General features: G+C 55.1%; 1 protein-coding gene across 1 annotated transcript; it reads right to left on the bottom strand.

Moving 5' to 3' along the window:
• Nucleotides 1–3,618: 3,618 nt before the first annotated feature.
• LOC114485610 (tensin-3-like) lies at nt 3,619–5,089 on the bottom strand (the record flags this gene model as incomplete). Its single annotated transcript, XM_055083665.1, has 1 exon — nt 3,619–5,089. A coding segment is annotated over exon 1 (1,309 nt), but the record flags the coding sequence as incomplete, so codon positions are not given.
• Between the last annotated feature and the right edge of the window lie 10,045 nt (nt 5,090–15,134).

The raw sequence follows: 15,134 nt of genomic DNA, 5'->3' as shown, positions 1-15,134 counted from the left end.
CCATCATCATCACCATCATCATCATCACCATCATCATCATCACCATCATCACCATCATCATCACCACCATCATCACCACCATCACCATCCTCACCATTATTATTATTGTGCTGATAGCAAGTAGACTTTCTCAGAAAATGCTTAGCCTTCACATATAATTTCCACCTCAGAAATAACCAGAGCCACAGTGGGCATGCTGCTGCCTGCAGAGCTGGTGCAATGTGAGCTGTGCAGGACATGCAGCAGTCCCCAGAAGGAGCTCCAGGCAATACCATTCCCAACTCTCTACCACCAGATAACTGGTGGTCTTTCTCATAGTCAGGACACGATCTGCAACGAGTGAAGGATTTCACTAACTTCAGGATGCTGAGGTCTCTGCGACAAACCTTTATTTACAGCCAGTCAGCATCTGCGGGCGAGATGCAAGGCAGGCCAGGGAGGGTCTCACGTAGAAGGTACAGCGTCTTGGAACGTTCCGGCCTACTTCCTATTTGTGTGCAAGACTTGAGGCCGCTCTGGTCAGATGCTCTGCCCCCCCATCAACAGGGCTGAGCCCCAGACACACGGACATGGGGCAATGCATCTGTGGGGTGACAGCCACCACCCTGGGAATGTCATGGAGCCTTTCAGACTCATCGTCCCCTTCCTACTCAGCATGGTAGAACCAAGAGCCACGTGTGGACCAGCTCAGCTCGGCAGCCCCGGCCTCCCCCACATAGGGGGTGGATGTGTGCTGGAGATCTGGAACACCTTCCAAGCACAGGTTTCCAGCATCCCCAAACCTTCTAAAATGTTCCACAACTCAGAATCAGTCGGTTAGTTGTACACTTTTATGACTTTCCTTACCCTCTAGTGATTCTTTTTCTGCTGCTGGCTGATCTAACTTTTTGCAACCCAGAGATGTAAATACTGACATTTAAATATTAAAATCAAATGGGTTCCAGTGTCCTCTATACCAGCCGGGGAGGGAAGGAAGTTCTCTCTCCACCTCAATTCAAGTGGCCGAAAGCTACAGAGACGTGCACATTCTTTTGATGGGATTTCTATCAATACAAGATGTCCCGGAATGAGAGCCAGAAGTCTGCATACAGGCTGTTCTGAGAACCCTTTACACGTCCAGATCCTTTTCATCAACGTAGTGCAAGTCTCAAAGGCACTACACTTCCCGGCTTGGCACTTTCCTAAAACAGGAGCTGACTCTGGAGTTGAAAGCCAAGCTCCGGGTTAGAAGGCCAGTCCTCGTGCTGTGAGCTATGAGCTGCCCCGCTGGCAGGTGTTCATCGCTGCTCAGGCCTCCTACCAGAAGCTCACGTGCACATTTCAGAAAGGTCTCTGAAGATTAGCATCCACGTTGCTTATACCTAATCTACTGACATCACCATAGTTTTAAAAGTATAAAAGAAAACCGGCAAATGCCCGAGGTTCCTATCAAACATGGATTAATAAACACTAACTGAATTTGCATAATTAATAACCTAACGTGCTGAATTTTACGGGTCTGTTGAAATATTCAAGTCCTTTAATTTAAAAAAATGTCATGATTTTTATAAGACAAGGAACTAGAAAAGATCTAAGATCAAAATTAAAATTCCAATAATTACAGCGATGGGTTTACCAAGTAATTTAAGAATAGCTAACTAAAGGGTGGAGGAAATGAAGAGACTTTCTAACATCCCAGGCTCTATGTTTTATTGTTACAAGAATAAAGGAGAAGTCACTAGGGACTGAGTTCCATCAGCTGGAAAACAAATGAACTAAAGGAGGCTGTCAGACTGTAACCTGAGCCTTGGAACCCTTTTCCCCCTATACACTCGGATGCCTCCAAATGCTTCCAAATCTCAAAGGAGGTTTTAATCCAAAAAAAAAAAAACGGTTTCTGGTTTTAATTTTTTCCAAGCAATTTCTTTTAAGTAGGTTTGGTGAGATAAGAGACAGGATGCAGATAGCTTTGTTCCCAATGAAACCTTTTTTAAACTCAGAATCTCCTGAATGTGTCTGATTCAATGAATTCATACATCCAAATCCTTGCAACTATTTAGCTGCTACTACTACTACTGTTGTCCTATGGCTACATGGTAGAGTCTGATAATCTACTCCCGGGAAGGAGGCTCTTCCAGCTCCTTACAACTCCACGTCACTTACATCCAGGGGCACAGGTACTCAGGGAAGAGGGGATGCCACACACTTATGATCCAGCTACCCTACAGGGGCATGCGGACCAGCACTTCCTGCACGCTTCCACCAGCCGGGTATGTGATAGGGTTTCTTTTAACAGAGCGAACAGAAATTCAGAGACTACATCCTTAACCCAAAGTCACACGGTCAGCCAAATGCACAGCTAAGCAGGACCAAGGTCTGCAAAGCTCAGGTAACCCAGGCCATCTGGACCTGGGGCGGGTGGGGGGGTGTCTGAAATCCACTCCACCTGACTGCAAAGCGGGCAGGGCCTCTGGGTGCAGCCACAGGGGCCGAATCCTGCTCTACTGCGAATGACCTATGTGACCTTGGGCGGGCCACTTCCTGACACCTCTGGAAACTCAACTGTAAGACAGGATCCGCCCCTGTAGCCCAGGGGCTTAAGAAGATGAAAGGGCCCCCCCCCCCTCCGAGAACAATGCCTGCAGCAAGAGCGGCACCCCTGCCCCATCAGTATCCTGGCCCGGCACTCAGGGTCAGACTCGGGAGTAGGGGCAAGCGACAGAGCTCTTCCTCCGTCACCCCTCCTGTCTGTGCTCCTAGAGGCAGGGCCTTTAGGGAACCAGCTGATGCCCCAGAGGTGGATGCACCCCAGCACGCCGACGCGGGAGGGCCTGGCCTCACTCTCAGCCCCGAGGTGACCTCTGGGTCCTTGCAGCTCCACGCCTCCCTCCACCCCCCAAGACCTCAGCAGGCTTGGACGCCTGCCTTGGCCCCATCCGCCTCCTCTGTGTGGAAGCTTCTAGACGGACACTCCATTCCTTGAGCCGGACACCCCACCTCTGTCCCAGTGTCCCCGGCCTGCGGGGCATCCTCCCAGGCCGCCCTGGCCAGCTCTCCGGGGCCCACAGCCTCCGCTTCGCCAACGTGGAGAGCCTGTCACGGGCCGGATCCCAACTCCCCGCCCCACGTCCACTCAGCCGTACACCCAGAGGCCACCTCTGTCCGCCACAGCTACCCCAGCCTTCCCAGGTCTCGCAGGTGGGCAGGAAGGCCTGGCCCTGGCCTTGCACAGCCGTGCCCTAAGGGTGAGAGCCTGCACAGCGCCCACCTCCCGCCCAGGACAGCCCCCAGAGCTGCAGGGCGCACACAGGGACGCCCTCAGGGCCCGCGACCCTGCAGCCCCTCTGGCATCCCCGCCACTGCCCGCCTCCAGCCACCCCCATGGCCCTGGCTCTCCAGCTCGCAGGCTGCTGCCCCACGGACAGCCTTCCCGCCCCCCGCGTGGCCAGCCAGGAGACATCATCGGCACCCGGAGTGCACGGTTACCTGCCTGTCCCCACGAGGCTGGGCCCAGGGCCCCAACCGTCCTCCTCCTTCCCCTCCCCCGGACCCTGCGCCGAGCCCGGCGCTCTTCCGTAAATCCCTATCCTGCAAAACACAGAGCCAGGCAAGCATGCCTCCCATGGAACACCAGCTCACCTTGCCTCGCGGGGGCCCTGCCAGGGCCTTCTCCCGTGTCCTGCAGGCGGCCGCTCGCCCGCAGCCCACCTCCCACACCGTCTGGGGCTGCGGGGCCGCTGGCCTGGCTGCCCGGCGTGTTCACGTGGGTGGGGATGGGCTCAAAGGTGGGGTCCAGCTCCAAGATCAGCCTATTGAGCTGCTCGATGGACTGGTCGATGTCTAGGGTGGGTGAGCCAGGGGAAGGGTCTGTGCTCAGCTCCGGGCCGGTACCATTCACGACTCTGACATCTGGAACCCTGGGTTTGAGCGCTGCTTTGCCGGGAGGGGGTCTCTGCGTGTCGGGGGGATGTGGCCCGGGGCCCGTGCCCCTCTGGACGGCCACTCTGCTGCTGGCCCCCCGGGTAGGGGTGAGCGGGACCCTAGGCTGGGTCTGCGCCAGGCCGGAACCGTCAGCCGTGCCGCGGCCGCCGAGCCTGGCCTCCCCGTCGGGGGTGAAGCTGTACTGGTGGGCGGCCACCATCTGCTGCTGGCGCACCCAGGTCTGCGTGGAGTAGCTGCTCTGCCCGTAGGCCTGCGTCTGGCTGGGCACGGAGGGCTTCCTGAGCACAGGCTGCAGCTGCTTGGGCTCGCGGCTCCCGAAAGCCTGTTCCCGCTCGTACGGGGGCTCCACGGGGAGGCCCAGATCTGGGGCAAGAGCGCCGTGCTGATCTTCGCCAGCAGTGCTGCTGAACCCATCAGACAGGAGGGAGTTCTGGCTGCTCTGGTGGCAGGTGAAGGGGCCCAGGTGGGCTGACTGGTGGCCCTCGGAGGAGGAGAGGGTCCCGATGCTGTCCACACTGTGCAGATCATGGCTGGGCATCTCGTCGTCCAGGATGTCCGTCTCTCGGTCCTTGGGGGTGCTGTCTCCATTCACGTGGACCTGGGCCGGTACGACATGGCGGGTCCCACTGTACTTGCTGCAAGCATCACTCATGTCCTTGAGGGGGCTTCCAGAATCTTCCAGACCAAAGCCACTGAGCAGCTGATCCAGCTCAGCCTTCTCCTGGGGGCTCAGGCCCCTCTTGGGTCCTGGAGCCAGGTGCTCCTCGGTCCTGTCGGTCCTCACCGAGGCCGTGGAGTGGCCCGAGTCACTGCTGACAGACAGGGTGTGGTCGCTGTGGTCTGGGCTGCCGGCGGCCGGGACAGCGGGGGACCCACCTGGGACACTGGGATCCGAGGCGCTCTTCTTTCTCACCTTGGCATAAAGGCTGCCGTCGACAGGGCCCTGCGTGTGCAGCACTGGTGGGGAGAAAAGGAGAGACGGAGAGAAGGACTGTAAGTCAAGCATGAAAGGGGGCTTCGGGCTCTTGGAACAGGCCTACATTTCTGTCTGAACAAATAAATGGATTCACAACAGACAGCTTAGAATAATCAGGGCCAAAGATGCCTCTAGGGTCCCCCAATTCTACATACGCTCCTGCGAAGCAAACGCCAACGAAAGGCAAACGTCAACGGAAAAACACTCTGAATAATCAAACATTTTCAGGCCCTGAATTGTTTCTACATTTTTATGCAAAGAGAACGGTCATTTAGAGAACCTCTGGGCTGCTCCACGCTCTGGAGTCATCTTGCCTCGAGGGCTCACTGTTAAAAATCTCCAAGACTCAAGAATGGATGGCGCCTATGACGGGAGAGAGCTTCTGTCAACATCTATGAAGCATCCTCCAGGGATCTGGGTAACAGTCCTTGGTAAGCAGAACATCTGATTTAGGAGCCTGCTGTCCTCAGCCTTCTGAGATCCGCTGAAACCTAAATATGCAACTCAACAAAAAAGAGAAAGCGCAGGAACTCGTCCCGGGCCTGCCTTCCCACTAGCGCAGCATCTTTGGGCCAAGAAGGTGCTGATAAAGGCACGCAGGACCTCAGAACACAGAGGGGTAAAAAGCACTGATCTCCACGCAACAGGACGGCCGGGAAAACAAAATTAGGCCTCAAATGCAGACGGGAAGAGCGCTCCTATTATTAATTAGGGCCTTGGGTGCGGCAGTCACCACTCCCTGGCTCACAGCAAAGAGCTGGGAGGGCACCCAACAGCACAAGAGAGCTTGAGGTCAGCACCTCCCTCCCCCTCCATCCTCCTCTGCCTCCCTGTTTGCCCAACTGTGAAATTGCAGGCATACCACCACAATAACGGAGCTGCAGAGGGCTTGACCCATGCTGTTTGGGGTCCTGGGAGCCACTGCATCCCAGCAGCAATCGGGCCTGGAGCCGCTCTGGAGGGACCCGGCTCGGCTCTGGCCCTGGTGGGCTGCGTGCACTCCACGATCAGCCGCTTCCGGCTTTTTAAAAAACACCAGGGTGACACGCCAGGACAGAGATCTGTGGGGTATCTGGGGGTGCCGTGCTGAGAGCACATGCGAGCCCGGCTTCCTTCTTATCTCAACTGTGCCCAAGAGGAAGAGCGGGGCTAGAAGTGATGGGGGATGGCAAACAAACACCGGAGTGCAGGCCGGTACGCATCTCAGCGACCCTCACCTTAACGCGGCGCCTGGTGGGGAGGGCTGGGGGCAGAAATGATACATAAAATACGGTAAATAAACCAAGCCTTCAAGGCAGGCAACTGGTGACGTGAGCATCTGGGTCGGAGGCAGGAGCTGGATGCAGCTTCGGGGTAACGGGGGCAGGTGTCAATGACAGCCGGTGCTCACAGGGCACCTACCACGGGGTGTGCGCTCGGCACATTTTCTCTGACTTTCTAGCATATTCCCCTTCTAAAGAAAAAGAAGTGATGCTGAAAGAGCATCAGTAACTTGCCCAAGGTCAGGCAGCTGCTGGGAAGCCCCGGTGGGACCAGAACCCATGCTCTCTGGCCCTGCAGCCTGGGAGCCCCTGGCTGCCCGGGCCCTGCTCACGAAGAGGTGGCACTCGGTCATGATGTTCTGCGTGGGGTCAGCGAGTGACCCAAAGGTGCCGGGGGGAGGACCTGCTGCACCCAGCTTCGCACACAAGGACCCCGGAACGAGCGCCCCCAAGTTACAGGGCACCTGCAGACATCACCCCTACAGCTGTGAAAGTGCAGAATCAACCCATGTGTGAGCCACTAGGTCTTCATGCTTAGGACGCCGCTGGGCTCATGCAGAACGGCCCGTGGGTGAAGCGGGAGCTGGATCAGACAGACGCCAGTTCAAGTCCTGGCTCTACCCCAACCCGGCCTGGGGCCACCAACCCTGTGTTGGCCCAGCTGCACAAGGAGGTTTTGGCTGTGCTCTACATGAAGCTCAAACACGGGCACTGAAAGTCACAGCACACAGATGAGTGTCCTTCTAGCCCTTCTAGCCTTCTAACGTGGCTTCTGTGCGAGACCCTCTGTGGCCAGGAAAACTCAACTAAGGCAAGACCTGGGGAACCAGGTGTTTCCCTTCTATTCTGCAGAGTGAGAAGGAGAGCACACCCCGCTCTGTAAGAATCCCAGTCCCGCCAGAGCAGAGGGGAGGCCAGGACAGACGACCAGCACACAGCCAGCCAGAGGGGATTTCTGGAAACAGATGTCCATGCGTCCATGACTCAAGTCCTTCTCCCTGAATCTAAATGAAAACGGACTGGAGCAATGAGTTAAGAGGGAAAAAGGAAGGCGAGAAGGACCCGTACAAAAATCCTTCTGATTTAAATTCAGGCAGTGCCCGTTAACCATTTTGATAGAACCCCGTGGCGACCCCACGTGAAGAACAGTCCGTAAGGGCCTGCAGGAAACGGAACAGGACAGGATGCTTCCCCTTGGCTGCGAGTTACGAGTAATCCCATTCTTATTATTTTTATTAGTAGTAGAAATCTTAAAATGATAATAAACGCATTAAAAAACAGCCCGCTTGCCACGGACTGAACACTGGCTCTGTGCGAGGCCGGGCACTGAGCATTTCGGCCTCGGTCTCATGGGCTCTCAGAGCTGCTCAGGGAGTGTGGCAGGACACCAGCGCAGACCCTTTGCTACACGTCCTACCACACACACAGGTGACTGCCTGTGTCAGAAAATGTCCAGTAAATGGTATGTCTACAGGAAAAGGATACAAATCATCTCTGAGAACCCTCAAAGTTAGACTCGCCCAAACTTCTGAATCACTTTGTAGGAGCTCAAATCTTCCCAAAGGCACGGGGCCTCCAGGGGGCTGTCCAGGGGCCTCCAGAGACACCCTACCGCACCCAAGCTTTGTGATCCCGGGGAGTGTGGGAGTCAGACTTGGGGCGAGGAAGAAAAGGGGCCTCCAGACCCGCTGTCCCTGCCCTGCACTCTTTGCAAAAGGACGTGGACTGAGTTTCCCTGCACCCGGAGATGGACTCCTGTTCTGCATTTACTCTGTACTTTCCTGGTCAGGACATTTAGACTGTTCAATCCCCTGATTCTTCACTTATAAAAGGGAATAATTAGTCTTATCTTTCAATGCACTTATAAGAATTAGAGAACATATATAAAGAAGCCAGGTCCTAGGCTCCTGAGATGGGTAGCCATAATTATCTTTCTTCAAAAATTGTATTTATTTATTTATTTTATTTTTGGCCGCGTTGGGTGTTTGTTGCTGCGTGCGGGCTTCCTCTAGTTGCGGCGAGCAGGGGCTACTCTTCATTGAGGTGCACGGGCTTCTCATTACGGTGGCTTCTCTTGCTGCGGAGCACGGGCTCCAGGCGCACAGGCTGAGTAGTTGCAGCACGTGGGCTCAGTAGGTGCGGCTCGCGGGCTCTAGAGCACAGGCTCAGTAGGTGCGGCTCGCGGGCTCTAGAGCACAGGCCCAGTAGGTGCGGCTCACGGGCTCTAGAGCACAGGCTCAGTAGGTGCGGCTCAAGGGCTCTAGAGCACAGGCTCAGTAGGTGCGGCTCACAGGCTCTAGAGCACAGGCTCAGTAGGTGTGGCTCACAGGCTCTAGAGCGCAGGCTCAGTAGTTGTGGCGCACGGGCTGAGTTGCTCGATGGCATGTGGGATCTTCCCGGACCAGGGCTTGAACCCGTGTCCCCTGCATTGGCAGGCGGATTCTTAACCACTGTGCCACCAGGGAAGTCCTGAGGGTAGCCATAATTATTAAAAGCTCCTTCCAAGGTGGACAAGGCCTGGCATTCCCCGACTGTGCTCCTTTCTTCCCTGTCCACCTTGCTGCTCCCAGACCACAGCAGGCACTCACCTGCCCCAGGGCCTTTGCTCGTGCCGTTCTCTGCCTGCTGGGTGTTTGTCTGTGGCACACACCTACATTCAGACCTACTGCAGACTGTCTCCCCGACAAGAATGTGGGCTCCAGGAGGGTTTGTTTTTTGCTCCCTGTGGTATCCCCAGCATCAAGAAGCGGCCCCTGGCACCCAGTGGACACCAAGTACTGACAGACTGAACGCTCTGGCTTGTTCTCACGTGACAAGGCCTGGGGAGCTATTTTGGAGAGACGCTCAGCTGGCTTAGCTGGTAAAAAGACTAAAAATAACTAACCAACCTTCTGAAGGCAGAAGTGCCCACAGCTCTTGGCCACCTGCGGCCCCAGGGCCTCCACTCCCCAGACATCATAACAACCCCTCCCCCAGGCAGACTGCACGGCCCCCGCGAGTGGGCCTTCAACTGCAACCCGACTGGAAAGGTGCCGAAGTCAACGAGCGGGTTCCCAAATGTCAAAGAAAACAAAAGCTGCAAAACCTAAATGTGACCCAATGTGCAGGCAGAGGGGCAAAGGTCCGAGGGAGGTCTGAACACTATCTGTGCAGCCACAGGACTGGGGGTGTGAGGAGGGCAAGACAGAGCCCTGGCATACAGTAGGTGCATAACAACGGCACCGCATCTTTACCATTTCCCGTCTCCTCCATCCTCCTGCCGTTAGGATGGACTTTCCCAAGCAGGTTTGTCCTCACAGCTGCAGGGACGGCCGGGGTGCACCCCCCTACTCATGGCCTGCCTCTAAACCACATCTAGAGAAGGGCGACCTTGCCTACGGGGCTGGTATTTTGTTTTCTGAGCCCCCATGTGAAAACTGCAGGGTGAGAGCAATGAAAACAGAGTCACAACCAGGGACAAAAGTGATCTGGGGGGCTTGGGGCAGGAGGGGTCACTGCACGACCGACTGACTGCCAAACCTCCATGGAAAATGAGACACAAGCTCCAGCCTTGGTGTATGAAGCCCCCCAAAACTTTGCTCAGTCTTTAAGGACACCCTGACTTAATTGATGGTAGAGTGCCCCTTTTAATTCAGATTTGGAAAAGGGATGCAGAAAGTAATTTTCAGAGAACTGATATAGCCCAACTCCCTTCTGTGATCCCTGGCACGGCTGGGGCTGGGGTCCCACTGCACCACCAAGGGCTCCCAGGGGAAAGGAGGTGGGTCCCCCGGGGTGAAGGAGGCTTGGGGTAGTGAAGCTCGGCTCCATCTCAGAGCTCAGAGTGCTATCAAAGCTGGGGTGAGTGCGGGGCCAGCAGAAGAAGTCTGGAAGGTGGAGGCATTCACTTCATCTGCCCCTTGCATCCTTTTGTAGATTTAAATGACACATTTTAACTTTGTGCTTCCAGCTCAAGGGGAGTTTGGGGGAACCGAATGAATCCTCATTCTGCAAATGAAGACCCCAATCTCCAGATAGAGACGTGACCCGCCCAGGACCCCCAGCTTTTCCACTGCAGATGCAGAACAAGAGCCTTTGCCTGTCCCAGGGCAGGATCAACCACTTGCTCTGTGTCCTGTCCCTTCCCGCCGTCCCTGCCCCACCGACCAGAACCCAGGGCCCCTTCCAAAAGGAGGCCTGTGAGTTTTCTGGTAATGATTTCCCTGCATCCGGGGCCTATAGTTAAAAATCAAACAAACGTTAACTACGGCTCTGATCGCTTCCGCTGAATGACACACCAGGGAGGTTCCCATCTGGAAAAGAACCAGAAGAAAGAAAAGAGCCAGTGGACATTCTTGCCTCATTAAAGGGCAGAAGCTGCAGCAGACTCCCCGCCCCTGCTCTGCTACCGTGTGCCAGTTCCCCGCCCACTCCCACTCGACTTTTGAAAGGGGGCTAGCTCACAAGAAGGAAAAGAGACACCCCCAAAATATTTCAAAAGTAAGCAAAGAAAATGAGGCAGACCTATAAAACAAAAAAACGAAAACATTCCTTCTCATCCTGGCTGAACGCAGATTAACCAGTGCCCACTTGTGCTCACAGGTGTGTGCTCACAGGTGTGTGCTCACAGGTGTGTGAAGAATCAGCCAAAGGGAAGGCAGCATCTCAACTTCACCGCCATCTGAGCACCAACCACTCGGCTACCAAGAAGGTGTAGATCCGATCTGTAATAAGGTCAGCTGTCCCCTGGCCCTGATGCCAACACAGAAAATCCATTTCAAACAAAAGAGCAAACCTGAGGGCTTTGTTAAGCTCGCTGAGATCTTTCTTTCTTCTATATACTGACTCTATGAATCTTATGTTTTACTTTTGTGAAAGGTTTGCTTGAAAAGCAACTTTTCATTTCAAAGGAGCTAACAGGATCCTCCCTGCAAGTCTTCTACGGAGAAAAACAGAAAACTCCACTCCAGGAACAGTCGCACGAGTTTACTAAGCACCTGCCACGGCTGCTAGTTAGTTGTTTATGGAGATTGAAATGGAATACTCAGTAGAGCCCCGACTACATGCTGGGATGAACCAGCCTGGGGAACGGGGAGAGGATCAAGAAACGGAGGGCGGCAGGCACATTTCACAGCATCTGACGGGTTAGCAGAGGCAGAAAGAGAGAGCAGGATTGCAGGAAGGGCTGCATCCAGGAAGAGCTGCTCTCAGGTGAGGCTGCAAGGAATCGTTATTTCTATCATCAGAGAAAGAGAGAATGCAGGAAACAGCCGACTCCTGCAATGGGGCTGACACTCTAAAGACAAAGGCTGTTTAAGCACCTCCTATGTGCCAGGACACTGTCACGCTCCAGGGATGGACCTCACTTAATTCCCAACGCAATCCTGTGAGGCAGTAATCGACAAGCCCATCTTATAGATGAGAAAACAGAGGCTCAGAGAGGTTATGCTAATATTGAAGATAATAAAAGGCTACTGAAATCTGGAATTCAAACCTACCTCTGCCCTACTCCCAAATCCATGCTTTCTGTTTTTTTAAAACACTGGAATTCTAAACCTGACCAACCACTTTAATGTGAAATTAACAATTTAATTTCAGAAAGGAATTTCCCTATATGTTTTCTTTTTAACTCCCTCTCTCTCTCCCTCTCTCTCTCTCCCTCACTCTCTCTCTCTCTCTCTCTCTCACACACACACACACACACACACACACACACTCCTTAGACACTACTTAAGCACTCTGTTTTCCTCCCCAACTCCCGAAATGGTGCACTGTCGGGACAGGATCCTGTGTTTTGAGGCTGCCGGGTTGATGATGGCAGTGTTATGTCTGTTTCCTAGGCTACAGCAGCAGGAGCCCCGTGGCAGGCTCCGCGTTTCTGTCCTTACAATGAATGAGCTGTTCCCGGGTACACCACTTGGTCCCCGCCTACCGCACCCACAGCCCCTTGGGAGCCCTGATAAAGGGAAGGCTCCCCGCCCGCCCTGACTCAGCAGGAGACAGGCTGCGTCTCCGGGCGCAGACTGCTGAACAGTCGGTCACTCCGGCCTCCCGCGGCCGGCCCCGCGCGGACCACCTCCAGCTCGCCCCTCCAATCGGCTCGCTCGCTATTCGAGGCCACTCAGCTAAACCAACTGACCCCATCAAAATGTCCCAATACCAGACGCCATGAGTCTACCAGCTGCGGGCTTCCCGGGAAAAGTGTCCGAGAAGAAAGAAGGACAAATGATGCCATCATCTGCAACTACACCCAAAGCACTGAGTGAGCAGCCAGACTCCAAAGGCTTCCACTGACATCCTGAGGGAAGAGATCGGGGGCAGGCACTGGGCTCGCGGCGGGGAGGCCGCTACGAAGGGGCACCAGGGATGATTTGGGTGACAGATGTGTTCTTTCTCTTAGCTGTGGTGGGAGCCTGCAGGATAGGAAGTCAAACCCCTAGATGCACAGTAAACAGAGTGAACTTTACTCTGTGTATGTACTGGGTAGGCCAAAAACTTTGTTCGGGTGTCTCCATGCTACAGAAACCCCAAACGAACTACCTGGCCAACCCAATAAATTATGCCTCGATTTTTAAAAAGGTCATGAAATCAAGACAGAAATGAGGCTCCCAGTGCAATGGGCCACCCCCCATGCACTGTGTCCGCCTGCCCCCTCCTCCCCCCACCCCCCGCCCTCCTCTCCTCATCTCCTTTTCTCTCTGCTCCCGCCCCCGCCGCCTTGAACTCCTCCAATTTCCCCCTCTCTTCCAGGACCTTCCTTCCTCCTCCTAAACTCCCTGAGATGGTGAGAGCTCTCTCCTCTTCGGGATAGCTCTCAGGGTCCCTTCGTGCCCCCCTTGTGGCACAGAGCTTGTTTTAACTTTTTCACTGGAACGATTTATGTGCACATCCTCCGTCCCCTGCTGGACTTTCTGGCATAATCCACCTGGGTGTGAATCCTAATTAAAAATCCTCCCCTCGGCTGTGTGACCTTGGGCAAGTTACTCAACCTCTCTGTGCTTCACTTCCCTTATTGGAGAAGTTGCCAGGCAACAGGTGTTTGATGAGGTCTGCCCCAGGATCACCGTGGCGATTCGGTGAGACCAAACACAAAGGGAAAAGCACAGGTGGGCACTGGGTGAACACTGTCCCTGCACATCCCCACGCCTGTCCTGGTGATTCAGGGCTCCTGTCTGTGTTCCCGCCAGCCCAGAGCCTGGGGAATGATAAGAATGCCTCACGCTGTCCCGTTAATGAGGATTCTTAACTCAGCCTGACTGACCTTACACTTCGGAATGATGTCGAAGAATTGCTTTCTAAGAGAGATCTAAAGTAAAAGGTGGAAGTTTACAAAACCTACCTGAAGGTTCTATAACCCAAACCGCACGGCGCGGCCCTCCGGCCGGCCAAGCAGCCCACCTCCAGCTCTCACCAGCTGTAAGACACTGTTCGAGCCACGTGATCTGCTCGGCTCCTCAGCTTCCTCCGGGACCGATGACCACGAGGACAAAAGCGGTAGCAGTAAGCTAGCTGGGTGACGCCGAGGGCCTCAGCATCGTCTCAGCGGGCTCACCACAGACTCGCTTCTGCTGGACCCGCGCGGTCGTGGGAACTGGGCCCCGTTCCACAGGGCTCAGCGGCAGGATGACAGCCACGTGGGCGGATCTTCCAGAGCACACCCAGGGGCCTTCCTTACCTCTGCACATCTCGGGACCCTCACCCTAGTGGTCAGAGACCGTTTCTCCCAGACCTGCTGCAGCGGCTCTGACCGACCAGCTGTGGAACCAGCGACAAACGGCCCAGCTTTCAATTCTGAGAATGGGCCCTGGAGCACTGGCCCAGCACTGCAAGATGTCGAGAAGCAAGCGAGCATCTCAGGGCCTGCTGTGTGGCGTGCAGGAAGAGGGGGCACCTGGGGTTCCAGTCTCGGAGGCACGGGGAACGCTGCCACAGAGCAAGGCGGCTGGAAGGGGGATGGGCCCAGAGCAGGAGGCTGGGCTGCGCGGGGTCATTGCCCCTCTACATCCTCTGGCCAGGTAGAGAGCTGCAGGTGGCTTTGGAAGTGTCCCAGGAATGCCTCTCGCCTCGGGGGCCCGTGGAGGCTGCAGGACCTTCACACAGGGGACACACCCAGGCTTGGCGGGTGTCCCTCTTGGCAGAGTCCTTGTCATCTCACCAAGTCACTCACGCCGAGATCTCTCTCTTTTTCCACTCGGACATTTATAATTGCAGCATTTATAACCTCTCGGGAAATGAGGCTTGCTTTTATTTTATTGCAATAGGGTTCTGCCTCTGTGCTAATTAAAGACTCCCCTGTGTTTGTACTGAATTAGTTCCTATTCCAAACATATCGAGAGCTAAGAAAGGATGGCCACGCTGGGGCCTTTGAGAATATTACCTTTAGTCTACAACAGCACAGACTGGTGACTGATATGTCACAGGTGAGGTGAAATGTGCCCTTTTCCCCTAAACAAAAGGCAGAAGATGGTGATTAGTTGCTAGGGACCCCAGGGGTGTGAGAGCCTGGCCCAAGCCCCTCCTCAGGCCGAGTTCCAGAAACAACTCCACACAGCACGGAACTTCTCTGGATGTGCCATCCTCATACCTTGCGAGCAAATGCCTCCCCGAACCCCCGAGCCCCAAACTACCCCACTGAATGCCAGGCGGGGAGGTGGCACCCGGCCTGCCAGGGGGGCCGATGGAAATCGCTCCCTTTGGAGCCAAGTCAAGCTCTGTGTAGATGTTTTCTAAAACCGAGGCAGGCTGTAAATTCTTGGAAAAAACAGTGAGAGCAGGAGGGGGGCGTTCCAGCCAGCAAGGCACATGGCTGTCCAGGAAGGGACGTGCCAATGTCAGGGCCCAGCACCTGGGAAGCTGGAGCCACACGGATTCCGAGCACTGCTGGCGGTCCCCTGGGCGAGGCCCGGAATGCTGCGATAAAGGAGCGTTGGGCTTCACAGTGGGGAGGCAGCAGGCGTGTCCTGGCCACAGTGACCATGCCCCAGACGACCCACACA

This window comes from Physeter macrocephalus, unplaced genomic scaffold (genome assembly GCF_002837175.3).
Source record: "Physeter macrocephalus isolate SW-GA unplaced genomic scaffold, ASM283717v5 random_964, whole genome shotgun sequence".
NCBI classification, from domain to species: Eukaryota; Metazoa; Chordata; class Mammalia; order Artiodactyla; family Physeteridae; genus Physeter; species Physeter macrocephalus.
This window is presented reverse-complemented; position numbering and strand designations above follow the sequence as displayed.